At 34.5% G+C, this 21,629-nt stretch overlaps 2 protein-coding genes across 2 annotated transcripts; one reads left to right on the top strand and one right to left on the bottom strand.

Moving 5' to 3' along the window:
- Nucleotides 1-1,887: 1,887 nt before the first annotated feature.
- On the top strand, nt 1,888-10,590 carry Bm18215 (Uncharacterized protein; the record flags this gene model as incomplete). The annotated part of the gene is made up of 24 exons (XM_043073899.1): nt 1,888-2,001; nt 2,099-2,197; nt 2,379-2,538; nt 2,878-2,997; nt 3,213-3,325; nt 4,268-4,352; nt 4,434-4,568; nt 4,944-5,039; nt 5,146-5,371; nt 5,524-5,623; nt 5,836-5,934; nt 6,063-6,188; nt 6,546-6,619; nt 6,692-6,776; nt 7,668-7,841; nt 7,919-8,022; nt 8,102-8,236; nt 8,468-8,571; nt 8,656-8,789; nt 9,483-9,648; nt 9,719-9,771; nt 9,922-10,095; nt 10,348-10,500; nt 10,564-10,590. 24 exons carry the CDS (start codon nt 1,888-1,890, stop codon nt 10,588-10,590), a joined length of 2,856 nt encoding a protein of 951 aa, XP_042929833.1.
- A 6,663-nt stretch (nt 10,591-17,253) lies between these two features.
- Bma-mbk-2 (Uncharacterized protein) lies at nt 17,254-20,151 on the bottom strand (the record flags this gene model as incomplete). Its single annotated transcript, XM_043073900.1, has 12 exons — nt 17,254-17,276; nt 17,433-17,604; nt 17,775-17,912; nt 18,083-18,195; nt 18,274-18,355; nt 18,484-18,609; nt 18,743-18,901; nt 19,062-19,166; nt 19,289-19,537; nt 19,600-19,681; nt 19,758-19,896; nt 20,076-20,151. 12 exons carry the CDS (start codon nt 20,149-20,151, stop codon nt 17,254-17,256), a joined length of 1,464 nt encoding a protein of 487 aa, XP_042929834.1.
- Between the last annotated feature and the right edge of the window lie 1,478 nt (nt 20,152-21,629).

The raw sequence follows: 21,629 nt of genomic DNA on the forward strand, positions 1-21,629 counted from the left end.
TCGGAAATATTCCAGCCTTCTTGTGCGACCTGTTATAATTAATAAAGTAGCAACTGAGCTCAATTTAGGCTAGTACAAGTAGTGTGATGGTCGGCAGATTGCGTTACTGCGTGTTTTACACAGTGAGAACAACATTTTGTTTACTGTGCAGGACTTTGACATCAAGATACGTGAGAAAACTACATAGGCGGCGTGCGGTAGAAGGAAAAAAAAAACCAAGATCTATATCATAAGAACATTACAGTTTCATCTTGGGTTTTTTAGGAACTGGTGGCAAGGAAGTAGCGCTGCTCTTTGCAGATATACGAAAGATATAACAGATATAGGAAAAAAAAAATAGGAAAGATATATATATATATATTGCAGACTATTTGGATAGTAATTCTGCTCACTTTAAAATTAATCTTCTGCTGATCGAAATATAAGTCTTTAATTCCAACCACTGCAGCATGTTTGGGTATGAGATACTTTCTTCTTCACACCGTCCTTTAGGAAGACCTCTGAACTATGTCATGTGCTACCTTGAGCTTTAGGGTGTTCGCATAGAAGTCGTGATGGTTTAACTATAACATATAGTTTCATACATTACAGCGACATTTGTTGACATGGTGCCGAGAGACAACACCTTTTCTCAGTAAATTTTAATGATAACTTTTTTCAGCTACTGCTAGAGAAATAGCTGAAGAAATTGAGTGAATATTATATGGTGGCGATACTGTCATTAATGTAAATGCTAGGATTCTTATGGGGCGTCTTTTTTGGCGCAGTTTTAATGCTTTTTGTCATTTATGTATTGCTATTCAATCCTTTCGGTGAAATCTCTTCACACGCCATAATAATTGACCGATTTTAGCCACTTCGCCTTCCTGAGGTAATTTTTTCCAGCTCTAAAGGGGAGTAGAATAGTGTACATTGCTTTCTTTATTTAAGAATGTGTCTTTCAGGAATTGAGACATTTCCTGAAGGAAGGGAATGATGAAAGCCGAGTTTCTGAGTGGGAATCATGCTTCAATCTGAGTCTTATTCTTCATTTTCTATTCCAAGAACACAGGGATACTCGTCGATTACGAAGGTATTTTAGTTTCGACTTCAATTCAAAGTTTAATTATATTCCTTATAGATGCAGTTAACTGTCACGTGTTTTAATATCTTACAGGTGGATCCACAGAAAGCTTCAGTTGGAGCTTAATGATCTAACCACTCGAAATACTGCTGGTCGTCTCATACAGGTCTATTTCAATTCTGCAAATGATTTATAGAATAGTACAAGTACATTAGATTTATCTCTGGATCTTGCTATTAATCCTTTCTCGCAGCTCTAGGAGGTGTGCCATCTATCACAATATCATCAGTTCCACTGCAGTTCTGACCACTCCGTAGTAAAAAAAATCACCTTCAATCAAAGACTTCCTAATTTCCAAGTGAATGAAATTTGCGAGAAGTATGAAGTTTTTGCAGTGCTATATATATTGGTGGAGAATGGTGAAATAGCTGTTCTAAAATGCAGACTAGATAAAGTTTTCGATCCATTGATGCAACTTACAATCTTTGGAAAGCATTTTTTTTTCTCCTCTTTAAAACATTTCTGTTTTAGGATATTCGTATTAGGGAGCTATCGATTGGCTGCAGATCCCCAGTGATTAAATCAATACGTGTGGAAGGCTATGAACTGTCGCAAGATGAGTATTTTCACTTCATTGTTAAATTTTATGTCTCATATTCCGAGAAGCAATTAAATGCAAAATAAGCTGACGTTTGCTAGATACGAGTTACTATTATATATATATATTGAGTTCGGTTAGTCTTTTGTCAGTTCTAAAATTACACTTTTCGAGTTTAAGATATATGTGAGAAATAGAAAAAAGCGAAACAGAAATATATTAGGAAATGTTTCTTTTCCAGACATTAAAATTGCTTGCTGATATAGATTATAGCGGGGGTTTTCAAAGTTCTGTTGATATTAGTATGCTGTTTGGCCGATTTGCGCAACTGTCAATCAAGGTTTTCATTTCATTTTCTGGTTATCAAGAAATGTTTCGAAGTAACTTTGGACCATCATTGTATATCCATGTAATTTTTTATTTATTAATTCATTTAGCTCACTCGTCTTTCTGGAAAAATCAGGTTGAAACTAACTCGTGAGCCTTTTACTCATTGGGTCTTTGCATTTGTTGATATGCCAACGCTGGAATTCCAAGTGAGATCTGTGATACAGTTCTTTAGTTTTTTATTTTTTCATTTCGTAGTGGTATTTTGCGTTTCGTTTTTTTTTTTTTTTTTTTTTTTTTTTCATATGTGATAGTGATAATGCACAAAATTGTAAGAGAATTGCGAATTGACAATTCGTTAAATCGGAAATGCAGAGTGCTGTTTTTCAGATTGACTCACAGTGGCAAGGCAAGCAAGTAAAACATCTCATACCTTTCATCACACAGAAATTTAGACGTATGATTCAACGCAAGCATGTTTGGCCGAACTACAAGATTCGATATCGTCCTCTATTTCCTAATCCCTTATATCAGCCTTCTCCATCTACAGGTAACTTATATAGGCGATGTCCAAATGTTTTACAGTCAGAAATGCTATCATGGCGATGAATAACGATTAGACAATCTTCAGAACCTACAGGCAGAAGATTGTTAAGATAACACTGAGCGGTTTAGACCGATATATTCAGTTAAATTATGTGCCTGTACAGTAGAGTTTTAAAAAAAAAAAATTAACGGAGTTAAATGAACTTGTGCAAAAAGCATCATAAAATATTTGTATGTATTGCCATTGTTTTCTTAATAGCAATATTGTAGCAGCTATTTATTTATACTGTGTATTTTTTTTTTTTCGATCTATATTTTTTTTAGAGAAATGATCTGTTTTCAGATTCTTTTGAATATATTAAAACATCGGGTTTGTTGGAAGTTACGGTTTTACGATGTACAAGACTGAACACCGCTTTAGTCAATAACGGAAATTCAGAGGTTTTCTGTGTTGTATCTATAGGTAAATTGACTTCATTCTTGATTTTGCGTTATTTGTCTTTAGATAAAATACGATGTAAATAATTTAATTTAAAAAAGAAACAGTGCAAACTTTTCATAATTAGTTATAATTAGGGATGTGGAACTGTTTCTGTATTCTTGTTTGCTGATCCAAGAAAATAAAATATGCCAAAAATTTGGAAAATAACTTAAATCTGATATATACTTATTAAACAGATCATCGACCGCTAATGGAAATTGCAAGCAAAAGTTCAACGCGATGCATTACCGTATTATTAAATTTTAATCGGCACGGTACCAGTGAGTCGATTGGGTTGACATTTTCGAAAGTAAATTCATTCTAAAAGGTTTCGCTTTATGCTTTTTTTCCCTAGTTGTGAGTAGGAGGAAATCCTAATGATAAGGTGTTAGATTCATAAGTGATATTATTATTAGAGTACTTGTTATTTACTTTTTATATGTTTGTTCAGGTAATTATTTCTTTTTTTTTCGGTTTAACTTCTGATCTGTATTATTTTCCATTTTGCCGACTATTTTTTGAACAGAAAATCAGTATTTGGACATATAGATGTTGTTATGAACAGGGAAAAGGAAAAGGAATTTTTTTCTTCGTATTGTGGTCGAGATTTTGAAATACTAGAAGCAATATATGTATGGTGGAAATTTAGAATTTTTCGGCTACTTGTTAGTGTTCATCGAGTTTTGTTAATGTTATTGTTGATGAATACAACATGTTGGACAGAGATTCGCATAAGCTTTAACTTGATAGATTGCTGCAAGCACATATTTGTATACATAAGGAAGTATACTCAAAGAAATTGGAGTCATTTGTGGGCAGATTGATTTCAGTGGTAATAGTTTCCGTGTAGTGCTTTTTTTTTTCCTGAATAGTGTTTAGTCAGCTTTACAATAATTTTTAAAAAGAAAGTTAGTAACTTTATATTCTTCGTATTTTACTTTTGAAAATCATATTGAATATCGTTCCGATTTTACGTTCTGATTCTGTTCAGGAAATTTATGGAGAGTATTTTCGCAAAATTATTGTTGAGCTTCCTAAATTTTCTTTTAGAATTCAGCCTTTATTAGTGAATGATGTTTACAAATATTTTCAATGCTCGATACATCTTGAGAGCTAGAGTGATTTTGGTTCTGAAAATCTTGGAGACTTCGAATAATTCCGTATTCAATCTAATACTTTCTGCATAGTTTATTCCTCCACTCGTTTTTGTTATCACCAATTCTGAACAGTTTTTTTTTTTTTTTTTTTTTAGCTCATTTCCAACACCGGAGTCAGATCCGTACAAGTTTCAACTATGGAAAGCTTTTCCTCTGCTGAAAGATGTGGTTTTAAAGCAGGTACAGGCATTATTTTTTTTTTTTTTTTTTCACAAAATCATTTTATTTCATTTCTTATGATGTAGAATGTGTTAATTTAAGGTGATGTTGTCCTTGCTGTAAATAACGTTCCAGTTATGAGTGAACGTCAGCTGAACAAACTACTTTCCGGTACTTTCAGTGAATTGAATGTCTTAGTTGATCGAATGATTTGTGAAAAGTACAGCAATATTGACGGTTAGTTTTTTCCTTTTACGATAGCTCTGTTATTAAGAATAATAACAGAATATAACATTATGACATTTTTTTCATAAGATCTTTTTATTTTGCCTTTAAGTTCCGTGTTTTGTTGTATTTCTTAATCCTGAAAAATCTTTTTTTTCTCAAATACTTTACCAAAGAATAAGAAAAGTAATAAGGAAGCGGTCAGAAAGTTTCCCAGTCATTAAATTAATTTTTGTTTATGAATCTACTCATTTTATTTTGTATTCTTAATTTTTTTGACTGACTCTTAGGAAACTGTTCTCTGTTATTTTGAAGCTAGCGGAAATTGACAATTGAAGTTTCTTTTCCACATTTTCGTTCATGAAGAATTTGATTTCTAATTTTTAGAAGGTACTTCTCTTGGCGATTTCGATGATATCGTTGTCCCTCAGGTCTCTGAAAATGTAAAGCATAAAAGTGGGCAAACGAAAGTGTTGGAGAAAGGTATTTGTTCAGACATTATTTGTTCAGACATTTCTTGCCTCATTGTTTTCAGACGTTTTGTAATGCAGCTTAATATTGAAAATTTCCTGACACAAATCGCTTTTAGGTAATCACCAGCGTAATCGGATTTCAACAGCAGTTAATTCGAATGTAACTTCAAATAACTTTACGGCAAACGTTTTGAAATACAAAAGAAAGCTCCATTTATGCGCAGATGGCAATTTTATTGATTTTTCGAAAATGTTGGAACATTCTGGTCTGATGAAATTTGCACAGTCTGAAACTGAGCATGATTGTAATCTGAGGGAACATGGCCGTATTAGGCGCGCAAGGTAAGTTCACAAAACTCTTACTTTGCAGCAATAGGAAACTGCAGTTTTTCCATGTGGATTGTACTGTGAATGTAAACTTTTAATTTAACTTGAAATTATATTGGAGTTTTAGAGTATTCGTAATTTGTTCTATTAATTTATGATGCTTGAAGGTCTGAAGCTGAAATAACAGAAGGTGTTTGTTTGAACAGCGAAAGGCTGAGGCCGTTATTCACCTCTAGTCTTGAAAATTTGTCTTGCTATACATATAAGGTACGGAATTCTTTCGAGAGAAAATGATAAGTCTATAAAAAGTTTTTCAGAAGTTGATTTTACTCATAATTTATATCACTAAAAGTGGAGGATCTAGTTGAAGGGCCAACAGCAGGGAATGAATTCACTGTAATGATCAGCGTTGTGCAAAATAATGTATGAAGATAATATATTTCTTATTCCTTTTATTGGATTCTGCTTAGTTATATCAGGAAACTAAAAGAACGCTAACGAATATGGCTGAAGATTGTGTTATGTTACATGCAGTAAGTACAAAGAAAGATAGCAGCATTGGCATTTTCAATGCTGATGTTTGTGAAAATCGTACAAAAGATTTTCTGCGAGGTTCTCGAAGATAACGATTTCAGGTAATAGTTAATTATGGCTTCTTGGAAAATATCTAGTTAATAGTCAATTCATGTTACTTATGGAGTTTAAGGCTCGAGCAGCAGAGATGGCGGCAGCAGGAAAAGCTAGAATGTCCGACCTTTGGTACCGGCATAAGGATGCTGGTTCTGGTGCTGAAGTTGGGGTGGATGCGCTATCACAGCATGATATTGACGTGGTAAATTGCTTAATTTCAATTACATGTGTTTTGTTAGTGAACAAGCCTTTTCTGTAATTTGAGTAAAACATAATAATGGCTGTGATATCCATTGGATATTGTAAATTTATGCAAAATATTTATTTCGAAATATTTAACCAAATTGGGGATACACCTATTTGGTTAGATTACTGTCAGATTGCAACTTAAATATCCTATTGTGATAAGTTCTACAAAATGGTGTCGTATGACCGATATACAATATGTGGGAAGGTGATTGCACTCTTTTCCGACGTTCACGCAGTTCTTAACCTATATTTTATATATTAAGAAACAGTTACGGGAATGATCTTTATAAATGACTATTTTTTTTCTCAGGTGCTTCCACGTACTTCATTTCCTGCGTCAGCCTTAGGGAGCAAAAAAAGAAATCCTTTATGCAAGACAAAAAGGTAAGTAGATTCGAATATTCTTTTTCATATAACTTTTATAGTTTAGCTCAGAATTCATCCATCATATTCCAGATCAATTCCCACGCAAAGTGATGGACATGATTTGTGGAATGTTCCTCCAAAAACACTAGTCACAAAGTCACTTGCGATGAGCGAAGTTCGTTTTTAGTTGAGAATTCATTTTATTAATGTTGCTGTAGCTCTTCCATCTTTTAGAGCTGATAGGACTACATATTGTATATGTCATGCTTGAACCTGTACTGTTTGCGGGCTAAGTTATTTTTAATGATGAATATGGCGTAATTACTTGAAACTTGTAGTATATATGTTTCATCTTACTTTGGCTGTTTCTATCTATTATTTTTATACCGTAATGCAAGTCGAATTATGTAGGAAAATTCGACTTCTGTCTAGATCTTTTACGCCATTTTGAAGCGAGGTAGTTGTTCATTTTTGACATGGGCTGCTCAGTTGCTCAATGGAGCGCTTTTGTAGATATTAAGCGATGGTTCATTTTTTGGATATATGTATTCATTTTATATGAAGGATTACTCTTTAGTCTGTCATATCATTACTTTCTATCTACTCGCAAATTAAACTGCTAATGCTAATGGTTTCGTGTTTATTTCTTCATATTTTTGTGAAGAATGTAGGTCCTTTAAGTTATAGGATGTCTTTAGTTTAAAACTCTGGGAGATGATTTGGATAGTGAGTAGTGAATAGTAGCTCTACTATTGAATGAACTTCAAAAAATTGTGAAATGCTTGTCACAAAGAGAAGTCGAGCAAGGTGGGAATGATTGCGTATTTAGCAACAATCATATTCTGTTGATGTATATTTATTCCTAGAATCTCCAATCTCTTATAAAAATGTCACATGGTAATAGCGAAAATAAAGCCGTTTAAACTGCTGGCCAATGAGAGTTAAGCATGGTTTAGTTATATGGCTTTCCGACTTGTACTAATAGTAGCTGTGCGTTACTTCTAATAATAGAACAGCTTTACTGATTTTACTGATGCAAGTTTAAGTAATGTTATTTCTTTTTCAGGATGTTCTTTGGGATCAGTCGCTGCATTTTGATCTCAGTGAAGATACTTGCAAATATTTGAACCTAATTGTGCGAGCGAGGCCACTGACTGTTAAAGCAGCGGATGGCACCACTTCACAGGACAGTTCACAGGACAGTCAAATTACAAGGGATGATTCTCAAATGCTGGAATATGTTCGTTTTTTTGACTGGGATTGAAAAACCACTAAAAGGTCCCCGAGAATTTTCAATTAACATGTATACAATTGCAGATAAGTATTTACCTCCCGCAGGTGCTAGACGATTGTCAGCTCACTTTGTCCAACTGTTATCAAGAACTGTTCACATTGCGACCGCCATTTTGGAGTGCATCAAGGTGAGTTTAACTAACTTAGTCCTGAGGAGGAAAATTGACGCTGAAGTCAATTTCTGCTCTGAATTTTTATTTTTTTAAGGCGGTTATTAACACGAAAAGCGGTTGAAGAGAGTCGGCGAGCTGGTTTTGATGAACGTCTTTGTTATGGAGATATTGTTCTAGGCTTTCGTTATTTCCCCTCAGGTCTTCCAAAGGATTCTGAGAACAGATCAAGGTTTTTTTCTATTGCTTTTGATTCTTTTCAAGAAGATTTATATCTTTATTAAGCAGAAGGAATTTTAAAACTGCTTTCACTAATAGAACCTCTAATTTTGTTTGTGTTTCTAAGTTACTGCCAAAAAATTTAGTTCGAAATCTTTTTCAAATGACACTATCCGCAGATATTTGACAGGTTTATGAAATTATATTCACTTTTATAACTTGTTATGAATGTTTAAATTTTTAGTGTAGAAAACGCTGAATACATAAAAAATGTCACAGAAATCAGCAGAGCGAGTTCTGAAAGATCATTGAAAACCAAGCATAATTTCGAAACTATATTGCTGAGAGGTTTCTTTCATAAGTTTTTTTTGCAAAAAGTTTCTTTTGTATTTCACTTCCATTTATTTCTCGGAGATACAACTATTTGTACAGTTTGTCGAGGAAAAGTTTGGCTAAAAATGGCTTCGCGCTGTACAAGCTGTTTGTTGGTATGTCATAACAAATGCTTACCTAAGATTGAGACTTCCTGTTCCTATCGACATCCGATCAACGACTCTACATTTGAGGTTAGCATTTTATTCGATCATAGTTCTAATGAATTCAAAATACATCTTAATTATATGCCTGTCAAGAAAATAAATAGCATCAAGTGAATACTGCTGTCTATAGGATGTAACTGGATGTTAATATCGTGGTCGAAATCAAATTCGTTTTCCTGTGCACAGTAAATTGCTCATAATCCATTTTTGATACGGATTATTCGTATTTGTTAACGCATATAGGTAAAGGGTTAGCCAAGCAAACAGAATAGTTGGTAAGCGGTTTGGTCAAAAAGAAGCGTATCGATGACAAGAAATAGTTGAAAATGTATATAAGGAGTTGTACTCCATATCCAAGGAGAAATAGTCAATCTGTTTGTTTGTTCCGATCTCCCAGCAACATCCATTAGCGATACATTGGATAAGAAGAGATCGTCGAAGAAAGGAGCTTATGAGAGGGTAGGATTAGGTTTTCAACAACAGAACGAGGAGCTACAACTCAACAAGCAATTGGATTAGCCAGGAAGACTGGGTATGCTTGACAGCGGAACGAACCACTTTATATTCGCTGGACAAAAGTATTCACTTCGAATGCTGACACTTTTTTTAATATTTTTGTTTTGCATTGGATTATTTGATTATTTTCGGTTTTGAACGAGTTGAATATAGACCCCCCTAATTAATTAATTTCGGTTGAGCCGTAACTTGAAAAATTTTTAGTACGTGCTTTTATTGAAAAGTGTTTGTTTGATAGGATCTGAGGAACTACTATCTTGGCGACGTCGCATTGCAGTTAAAGTATCTGAAAGGCTTAATTCTACATGGAAAAGTGTCGGACGTAGGAGAGCGTCTTTCCATTTATTAAAAGAAAATAAAGGAATGATTGGTTAGTGATTTTACTCAGTCCTTAGGAATTTTATCTTTATTTTAATCTTATCTGAAGCTATAAATTTTAGAGCGGAAAACCTCTGCTATTCAAATGGGGGCCGATGAAGTGGTACCAGTCGGGGTGAGTTTAAACACACTTTAGAAATGAAATTAGCGTATCTCTATGATATTTATTCTAAATTGACATAGTAATTGGACGGGCTCTAAACTGATATGTATTCCCAAAAATATAAAATTCTTATTGCATTATTTAGTTTGTTTTTTTATTTAGAGAGCAATACCGGATGTTTTTTCCATGTTGGAACTTTCGGAAAATTTAAGCCAAATGATGTACCAACCAGGAAATGCATACAACGAACAGATGATAAATGCTGCCAAAATAGCTGGCAAAAATATGTTCGCTGATCTAGATCCTGTCAGCAGAAAAGCGAAAATAAATGAAGATGCAAGTTTCTTTTCACAGTCGCGTTGTTTACTGCGTAGGAAGTATTTTTGTAAAAAAATCATGAACGATGTGCATTGTGAATGCAGTTGCAAATCGTTTCTGGGAATTTTAATCTTCAATGATTAAGTGACACTTCAAGATGTTCGTAATGAATTTCTAATTTATACATAGTTTTTCGCTTCCTTTAATTGTTATCCCGTTTTTAACATTAATTTATTTTAACCTTTTATTAAACCATAATGTAGACTACAGATGGAGAAAATTCGAAACGTTATCCATCAGATAACTATTGAACGCTTGAATGTAATGAAATATACTCGCTCAGGTTCTATTAATTTTGCGGTATTGGAGGATAGATTGCAAGCTCTCGCGGTTCTTATGTTACATTACTGTGCAGCTTTACAGGTATTCTTATTAATTCTATACATTTGTGGTGCCGTTTTTTCATTTCCAAGAAGGGAGTTTCAGAACTGTATTGATCTAGAAGAAAACTGAATGTCAGTATCAAAGCAGAAAAATAGCTAATGCTGTCCAGAATAATCGAAACGCTAATACTTTCCCTAGAAATGATGAGTCAAGAGGTGTTGCCGACAAATTTATTGCTGATTTCCCAAATAAATCCCGGAATTTCTATAAATCTTTCGTTCATTCAGAGACTGTTTCAGTTTTTTTCGGTAGGAATCAAGAAAGTTTAAAACTAGTATCATTGAAGGAGTGAATTTCCTTTTTCAAGCATTCAGTATGGTGTTTTTGCCCGTAGAACATTTTAGCTTTTCGAATCTGTTTTTTCAGTAGGCTATTAGAAGTACTTTTCTTTTAATGTTAGAAGTGTTTTTCCTCACGTTCATTTGCCTCTCCACAGGATTTGAATCATTTGATGCCATATATTATTGCTTAATTTTCTTTGAATAATCGTGATATTTTCAATGCATCTCGATAATTTCTCCACTTGTTGGTTCACAAAAAATCTTGATATGTGGCTATATTATTATACCTTGTTAAAACTAATTTTCCACAGTTTTAAAGTGCCGCGCAGCTAAGATTGTCTAGGTTATAATTCATGAAGTGTAACTTTTAAGAGTGGCACATGATACAGAATTTAGTGATGTTGTCCTTATTGTAAACAACGGCCCGCTTACAAGAATGGATGAATAAGAGCACTACGAAGCAAAGCAACCTACAAATGTACTATATAATTCCTGTAATGAAATATAGAAAATCTAACTTTGATAATTTTTTTCCTATCCCAAAAAAATGAGGTGAAAAGTGGCGAATAATCGAGTGCATAGATTCCTTAATTGTATGGATATTTTTTGATTCCTTTAAGATTTCTTTTAACAAGTTTTTAATCTTCTGTCTGCTTCATTAATTCCCATTTTTTCTTTACCTCAAATGTTTTCCAAAGCTGTTTCGTTTTCGGGTGACCTTATTAGTTTAGTTTTCGTGTTGTAAATTTTAGCTATTATCTCCTGTAGCTCTCTACCTCATACCTAAATGTTTATTATTCCGTTATGTAAACGAAAAATCTATTTTACAGAGCTTTGATAAAGGAAATAAAAGTACATATCTGTTTTATTTTATTTTGTCTCCGTTTAAACAGGACTTGTTTCATCTTTGCTAGTCTCATGATGCTTACCGATTTTAATACGTTTATCAAAACTCTTGTGAGACATGGCATACAGTGTCGGAGAAGAAAAGGTTTTGAAATATTTGAGTAGTGAGGATTATTTTTTGTAGAAAATTAGAGGAAATTTTTTATAGCAAGTTAATATGGGGAACGCTCTTTTCCATCGCTGACGATTGAAAGTAATACGAAAAGTATGAGAACTGACTGTTACTTGTGAAATAAGCAGGACCACAAAAGTCAACAAATCAAAATCCAGAAAAAGGGCAATCCTCTAAATTTAGTTCCATATACCTGATTTATGAAGGAATCTTACAACACAATCCAGTTACGTTTTACCCCTCTTGTGATCGGATTTAGTTGAATACAGAAATAATTATGCAGAATGAAAAGGGGTGGGCAAAAGAAAGAGTTAATATGTACGACTGGTAAATATAAAATTGGCAATGTGGAAAGACAGGAAACGTTTAGATGGATATTTAGATTAGCGTAAGCACACTGCAAATCTTCATTTGCAGTTTATGATGTGATTACTCATTGAGGAATTTTACAGATTTTTCTACTAAAATTGTTTCGGTTTTCTGACCAAATATTTGTTGTCTTGAAAGTTTGTCGATGGTCAAACACAAACAGGGTGTGGAAGGCTTATCTTGATTGTAGAATGAGTAGTTCAGTTGACGTAGCAATCATGGAAGAAAAACAGTTGGTGTCGGTTACGCCTAGTTTATAAACCGGTAAGGTTATTGAATCTTTATTATAATATGATTTTAAAATGAACAGTGCTAATAGACAGAGTAGGAAGGAGGGAAGAGTATTTCGTGTTGTTGTAAGTTGCCTTTTGGCGAGGGAAGGGCTACGAGTTGTAATTTTTTTTTTTGTTAGTATCAGATTTATATATGTGTTAAGAATTGGGAGTGTTTTCTACAAATAACACATTTCATTTGCATACACGACAGATGCTTACAGTGTAAGGATCGTAGCAAAATCATTGGAGGATTAACGTGTGATTTTCAGCTAGATCAAGATAACAAAAAGAAACGCATGTGTCGTGAAACCTCAAACTTGGGTAATTAAACCTTTATTTAACATGAAGCAAATAATAGCGCTTTATACATATCGTACGGATGCTACACCGTTTAACAAACGCGTAAACTATAAAAAATGCAATAATATAAAAATGGTGAAATAACACAAAATTATAAAGTATTAGACGCATCCCAAAACATAAAGCAAATGATGGTTATGGAAGGATTGGTTGGGTTATATATAAGACTGATTTAACGAATGGAGATTAGATGGGAGGATTTCTCATGGATGAACAAAGAAAATTGTTAACAGGATTAGTTTATATACAGAACTGAACTGACCAGATATTCGGCAGAGGAGGACATTTAAATGATATGAAACAAAGACTGCTAATAAAGGGTTTTGCTAACGAAGGGTTTGCTAACAAAGGGTTTTTGTTGTGCGAGGAAAAGGAATTAGATAAGAGGAATTTGTTAGTTTTGGATATAATAATTTAAATATTTCGTCTTTCACGACAGCATGAAAAATGAAGTTGAAGAACCTAAAATTGGGTAAACGATTAATAACTTCCTTAACAACTATTCACAATTTAAATGATTAATTTTTGCACAAATTTGAGTTCCGCGATATTGAAAACCGCGACAATATCCAGTGGTTTGTTTCTGGATGTTTTTGGCTCCCTGCTGTCATCTTAATTTTGCAGCATTTGTTTATGCTTTCTTCTCTGTACCTTCTAAAATTTGTTGAATGTATGAATACGTTTCGACCACTAATATATTTATATGAGCTACAGATAACGATCATTCACTGCTGTCGTGGTGTTACCTTTTATTAGTAGATCTGTTGCTTGTTTAAATCGTTTCATATTGGCAAGTGTTTAGCATCGATGCATAAAATTCAAAAGCAACTCCAACCAGGTCAGTTTTTTCTCTTTTTGAAATCTTCCGTTGCATTTAAACTTGATTACTTGTGATGTGTTCAGGTGTTAACCAATGTTGTTTGCTTGTAAATGAGTAAAGTAAGTGACAGAAACATTATCTTCAGTGACATAAAATTCAGTTTCCAGCCATCACAAACTGGCACTGGACTACAACACTGGAGCAGCGGACAGGGTCTTCTTTCCCCGCTGTGTTTGCCAAGCCCTTCTGTGGTTTCGCTAGATAGTAGATAGGGACAGTGGGAATCTCATTAATCCATTTTTTTTTTTAACCATCACTGATGCGATTCGAACTTCTTGCAGTCCCTAGTATGCACTTTTCCATAATACCTTTGTTAATACTGTAGCGTCTTTTGTCATACGCAAGCGTGCATTGTTCACTGACTAGCAATTTTGTTTCCTGTCATCTCATTGTATACTTCATCTTATCTCACATTTTATTTGGGTGTGATTTAAGTCTTCTTGTAAGTGTAAGGTCCAACTGAGCAATTTGGAGCATTTTTTGCTTAATTCCTCTGAAATTTTCAGGACTTTCTGAAGAAAACTTTGTTATACACTTGCTGAGCTTTAAAAAGATTAACTAAGTCGGGCAAAAAATTCCCGAACATATTTCCTGCAGCAAATTCTGGTTTCTCAATTATTGCGGCAGTGCCATTCGTGCTGAGATATCTTCACCACTAGCCTTACGGAGACCTTTGTCATACTAGTATTGCCGCTTAATTTTTTTTTTTTTTTTTTGCGAAGCAATTCTGGAGCCACAATAACGAAGATTCAAGAGAATAACGGAAATCTGACCTGTTTCCTTAAATTCAATGTTGCCAATTTGTTGAAGCACAGTCTCGAAATAGAGATGCCGGATTCAAGAGGATTTAATCATTTCCAGAATCATTTACAACGTTTGCTATAATTGAATTTTACTATAATTTAATGGCGTTGAATGCAACCGACTCAGCACTATAATGGGGGTACTTTGAATGATAATATGAAGTGAAGTGCTACTTGGATCGAAAAACGATTAGAATAAATGCTCTACCCCAGTCTTTGCCGACTAAAAGACAACGAGAAATGATGCCTTGAAGTTTAAAGGGTAAATTAGGAAGCTTTACGATACGAATATAATGACTGAACATGCAAATTTGGAGATTTGTGAATTCATATCAGCACTGCAAAAATGTGTCATCAAAGATTAAGATTTGGTTTAAGCCTTCTAGATTTCAAAGAAGTACATAACATCATACATGACATAACATGAGTGTTAAATTGCTCTAGTCACTGAGAATTATTTTGTAACATCTAAGTACATTGTATTTAATATTTCATATATCACTTCCAAGTACCTTTCAAAATGAAGAGACAAATTCATGTCGTAAGTCAGTAGCATATTAACACAGTTCATATATGAGAGCAAATTATTCGGCTGAAACGGTTGTTCTTATAATTTAAGACACCATGAGTTACCGAAATATAAATTGCTTTAAACACAGGAGATACATCTTATTAACCGAGAGAAAAGCTCAGGAATTAAAAAGAAACAAGTAAAATGAATGTTGTTTCTCCTCAAACACTTGAACACCGCAACGACATATACAGTTCACTCAAAAACATACATCGTAATCTCTACTATACAAACACTGTCCTGCCCATTACCAAGAAAAAATGAAAAGCCTTATTAGCACAGTCTTTCGAATTTATTAAAAGGCAGTTAGAGTTCATATTCCAAATGAAACGGGAACTAGGATTGCATCAGAAATACTCGGAGAAACGCTGGAAGTTAAGAACTAGATTCTGCAATAGTATGAGAACAAGAAATTTCAAGAGAATTACCAAATATTGAAAATAGGCTTACATATGGAACCAAGGATATATTATGTCAAAAACGGAAAACAATATGAAGTTCAAGCAGTAAAAACAGCACATAAATGCATTCATGTCGATGAAAGCAATTGATGACAAAGGTTTGAGCACCTGATTACGAGATATCTCAGAATTCGACCATCACTTATATTGCTTTGCTACGGATACCAAAATGTTTGTAATTTTGCCAGATAAAATGTTCATTAACGAAATGAGGGCAACAGTTACATGCTTTATTTGAACTAAAATATTATACTATTGAAGTTATACTCAAAATATGAACGTTGCAAGAAAAGAAATTTCTGAACGGTTCCCATCACTCGCGACTACTATCTTACTCTTTCATAAAAATATTTTTCTTGAATTGCAAAACCAAATCTTGTCATGTATTATAAAACATGTGCTTTGCCGACTCACTATATCAACAGAACATATAATTAAGAAATGGAAAGTTTAGTTACCTTAATTATTCAACCTGACTATAAACATACAACAAAAAGAAAATAACGCAAATAACAGTAACAGTGTTGATAAAGTTCGTAGACAGATCATCCATCAATTTTGCCTAACACTGCCTTCTTTGGAATTTGAAATATGAATATAAGATATTGCAAAACAATTCATACGCTTCAAAACATTAACTGGCATCAAACTTCATCTTAACACCCAAATTTTGCCCATAAATTTCGTTGCAACAATTATATCATACATTAGATAAATAATAACCACTCACCACGTTGGCACTTACCAATATAGACGCATTAAATGACTAGAGCGCAACAACGATCAACGAAAACAAAAGCGCGCTACGTTACCTAACTGTTGAAAAATCACCCACCCACACAAGAATGCAAAATAAGTCTAAACAACTACATCACAGCTTACATTTGCGCTGTAGAAATACGGCGGAATTGATTTCATCAAGGAAATTGTGAATGCACTGTAACCTCAGTGAAACTGCAATTCACACATTGTAAATCATACATTAAAACAATCATGCAAATGATGACCTCGTTCTACTCCAGACGGTAAGAGGCGAAACTCAGACAACTCCGATTAAATAAATCACTGCCGCTTATAAGCTGCTCCTACCACAGACACATCATAAGCATTTCACAACTGAGTTTAATGTTTAAAACTGAAAAAAATCAGAAATAAGCACCTGAAAGATTAGACTATTACTAAAGCTATCTTACATGCGTACCAGATTCAAAACTAATAAATCAACCAATCATGAAAGTTGGTTTATCAAGAGACCATTATTCCATATCTTTTTAATACTTTTCGCCCCTATTAAAACATTTACAGTGCTGCAAGACCAAGAAAATCACCACGAATAACGAATTCCATTTCGAAACAGCAAGAACATATGACATCAAAGCTTTGATGACAACCATATATAGGAAATGTATTCTACAGGAATATTCCTAGCATACAAATTTATAAGAAAAACCTTCATAGTTATGCTTAGGATAACATATGTTAGCAAGACACCAGAGTAAAAAATAACGAATGCTGACACTGAATGAAACATATGATTTGGCAGGATGATGAGCCAAGACTGTAATAGGAACAATCTAACTCGAACTCATTTTTGGTTTAAATTCACAAGGAGATGATAGTACGACAGTTCTTAGCCGTTACCATCGGAAAGACGAACTTCTGAAGAACTTAGTCAGTTCCGAAAACTGGCTCAACAAAAATGTACTTAGTTCTATCAGATATGCGGCAACTTCGAAACTGAAATATAGTAAGCAAAAATCAAATTTTATATCTAATGAAAAAGGGAACCACGATGTATTACAACTAAAAAAGGAGAACTGGAAAACGTAAAGTGTTTAAACGAGAAGCAAAATTATCAAAAATTCATCAGTTTGCATTATGCGAACAACAAACCAAGAGAAGCATCGGCACTGGTATCCATGGAGATAAGATTAACACAACACTCCGGAGGTCTAGGCAATCGTCTTCGCAGCCAAGGATGCTTCAAAGCTTGTTGAGGAGTTAGTCGCTTATCTGGATCCCAGTCCAGACATTGCCTCAGAAAATCAATGAATAAATCATCGCCCTGAAATGACTAGTCATAAAAGTTTTCGACAAACTTGAATAGGACATTTTCTATTTAAAGCTTTCGCAGTAAATATATTAAATAGGTGCCTGATTTTTCAACGCAGAATTCCAAGACCGACTTCCAGGAGGACCTCTTGGTTTACCGCGCTTTGATCGCCCTCCTGAGACTGCTACAGTTCCATCCGACATTGTAGTTATAGTGCAGTACCGTGGATAACCTCTCGATGAAATGAAATTACGCGTTCTTTTGGCATTCTCAGTGACTTTAAGAGGTGGCACACCGAGCAATTCAATTATTAATGCTAACTGAAAAAAAAAAAAAAAAAAAAAAAACCTCAGACACAGACAAACGCTGTGTTAGGCTAATGTGCGACAGAATTGTTGTTTGATACTAACTTTTCTAAACAGAGATCTTAAGAACGAAAAAGAGATGCCATTAGTGGTAATATAGAATGGATTAGCGAAATTTGAAAAACCTGATCACTTTCATCTTCTCCAGGTAATAGTGGATATCCAGTAAGTAATTCAGCTAGTATGCACCCAAGTGACCACATATCGATGGGCATCCCGTATTTTCCACCCATAATTACTGTAACATATCTCAATTTAAATTAGTGACAAATTCCATACAGCTCACATAAAGTTCCGCTTTTTCCTACAAACTTACCTTCTGGAGCTCTATAAAACCTCGACTGGATATAAGTATATACTCGCTGATCATCAAAACATGAAGAACCAAAATCAATAACCTACAAATATTTTGAATGAATTGGATCAATCCACAAAACAATTCCTTCAAAAAGAAAGAACGGGACATTAATCGAACTAAATGAGCCAAATTAGACAAGGAAAAGAAGTGAAATCAAAAAAACAAAACCTTTATGCCACTCCTACCCTGTTGTTTCAACAAAACATTCTCTGGCTTTAAGTCACAGTGAATAAGACGGTTACGATTAAGCAAATCAAGACATTGTAGCATTGAATGCGCAAATTTCCGAACGAGCTAAAAGACTGTTTCGATAAATGCAACAGCAGATTTCGGAATGGCAAAGAAATTTCTCATAAAAGATTACTTTTGAACTTCACAGCTATAAATAAATGCATGTTATTGGAAGTAGCTTAAGGAGCTTATATACCTGCAGACTAAATCCCTGGAATTTGTTCTTCTTGATAAGTTCATACAAATTAATGCTCAACAACTCGAAAGTAATGCATTTGTGATTTCGGAAATTAAAATGATCTAGCATGTGAATGATATTATAAGCACCTTCTGGATCTTGCCTTCGTAAATGATCCTGAAAAGTATTGTATAGCTCTCCCACAGAACACGATCATAACTATTTTAAGTAGTTGTAAAACATTTTAAATCAATTAACTCTATCTCGTTCGGCAAATGGTTAGTATTTCACATAATACTGAAGAAAAATGATGCAAAGGTTGGTTTGTAAAACTTACGAGAATTCGAATTTCTTCTTCTGCCTGACGGTGAAAACGCTTTTCGTTACGAACTAATTTCAGCGCAACATATTGCTGATGTTTGTGATCATATGCACGTATTACCTGTAAATATATTTTGCTAGACCAGGCCCAAAATCAGGCTAAATATTCCTTTTTCACTCTTCGAAGTCATCGACCCTTAATGATGTGTGAAATCATAATAGCAGTAACAAACAAATACAAACCTGACCAAAGCTTCCTTTACCAATAACTTTCAACACCTCATAACGATATGCGATGTGGTCATGCGCAACAAGAAGGTAGCTTCCCATATCATCGTCATAACCGCAATTATTCTGCGAACTGATGTTACCACTTCGTTTTTTCGCTTGAGATCCAACAAAATAAACACGAGGATAATTGTAAATTTCTGAGATTTCGAAAGGTGTGAGCTTACCTCCAAACGTCCGCACTGCATCTTCCGGACGATATCCCTAAAAGCTCGTAATGCAGAAAAATGGGAACAGAATAGATATTTTGATATTAGGAAAAATACCTTATTTCCACTGCTGGTATTTGTATTTGCTGTCCCATTTGAATTGCCGCCTCCGCTACCGCCGGAAGATGATGTGCGAGACCTGAAAATTATGCATCTTTTACACATCCTATAAATGGTTTCACCAGAAAAAACATTTATGTACGTATCAAAAGTACCTCAAAGATTCATCAGATGGGCTTTTAACAATCTGTTGTCGTAATTCGACGCCTTGTCCAATTACCGAAAGTGTAGAGATAGATGACGAAAGATGTTTTGAAGCGGACGATACGCCAGATGACGTTGAGGAGCCGCCACCTTAAATTTTTCATGCCCAAGTAATATCTTACAAGTAATCAATTTTACATATGCTATTTTGAATATTAATATAATTTATTGGTGCTACACTTATTCTAGGCTAAGACGAATCAGCAAACATTACAGCGCGAACTTTAGAAACACCATCAAAATGTGTATCAAGTATAATGAAAATATACCAATTACACTGTTACTCGTTGCTGATGGAATTGTTGCTGTTTCAATGACACCACCACGGGTGAGCACTTCAATCATAGTCTGAACACGCAGTGATGATAGAACATCGATGATTAACGATGTTAAGCTGATGACTTTATGTGATGTTCGTTCGTGAGGCTGCACGTGTCACAATTTCTAATGTCTCGTGCACTACAACGTAGGAGAGGGACCATATCACGACATAGAAAGAATCATAGCTGTGAGATTAACTCAACAAGGAATAGCATGCGACTTAAGCATGCCAACCACCGCTCAACACAAATCTATTCTCAATTATTAAGTAAAAACATGTATTACTGCAAACATTAAAAAAAAAAAATCTTTTAACTAGTTATGGTAGAAAGTAAGTTATAAAAGAGTAATCATATGAGATCTACTTAAAACATGTCAAAAAAAGACAAAAGGTTTCGACAAAAAACCCCAGTAACCTTCTTTGTTACTGCAGTATGCAACCTTCTTTAGTGATAACTCTAAAGTAGTATTTTAGAGCAATTCTTTTCCTGAAGAGATAAGAATGAAGTCTGACCAAATCGACAATGGAAAATGTTTACAAGCTTTAGGCGCTTTCCTTATTGAGTCGTGATATTTTGCTGCTTTTTATCCTACCGGCAAGCGAGAATGAACAATGCTTGCTGTCGGCGAGATCAATAGTGATGGTAAATTTTTCACTGCTGCTATCACTGGGCCTCGCTTCAGCGCCAGGCGAATATTACAACAAAGACGCCTCTCCCAAGACCCCGCGATTTTTGCTGAAGTAAAAAAAAACTTTTAAAGTGTGCATTTCCGTAAATACAACACTTCACTTTCATATGATTAGCATGTCAAGTGAAATTCAACACTGCGCTTCACAAAATAAATCAGCGAAGTTTCGGTATGTACTGAACCGGTGGTAAGTGACAAAGCCGTTCAGGAAAAATGACAAAATCACTATTACCAATCAAAAACACTGATATTTTTATTAAAGCGAGTAGGCCAGTGTTAAGAGTTCAAGGAGTTTTGCTAAAGAAGTTCTAGGTAATCTGAACATGCTAAATTGAAACAGCAATTGTTATCGTTCAACAAAGGAAAAAGCTTAAACACAAATCAACCTCAATGATCAAAGAACTGAGCAATTAGTGTAGAGAATAGTAACATTTTAGCATGTAACTAACCAAAATTACACATGCACATTACTCTACCTTTCGAAATAAAAATTTGAATGCAACTATACCCCCTATCCTTCACCACTGTGCTTCAACGCTACTACATAGTATGGACAAACACAAGGGGACGGTGCTGCGAGACGATAGACTAAACATGCACATATACATACACTCTAATGAGGACACTGATCGTCCTAGTCAAAGGACCGACAATTGGAGATATTCGCGAGATTGCGACAAGTTTCTAGAATTTATTAATGCTTACAACTGCAGCAGTCATAGATTAAACCAAGCAATGCGATAAGTGTCGGAGATAACGGAAGCCACTTTAGAACAATTGAGATAGGAGCATCGAGTCACACAGCCTGCAGA

The sequence above is a fragment of the Brugia malayi genome (genome assembly GCF_000002995.4).
Source record: "Brugia malayi strain FR3 genome assembly, contig: Bm_v4_ChrX_scaffold_001, whole genome shotgun sequence".
NCBI lineage: Eukaryota > Metazoa > Nematoda > Chromadorea > Rhabditida > Onchocercidae > Brugia > Brugia malayi.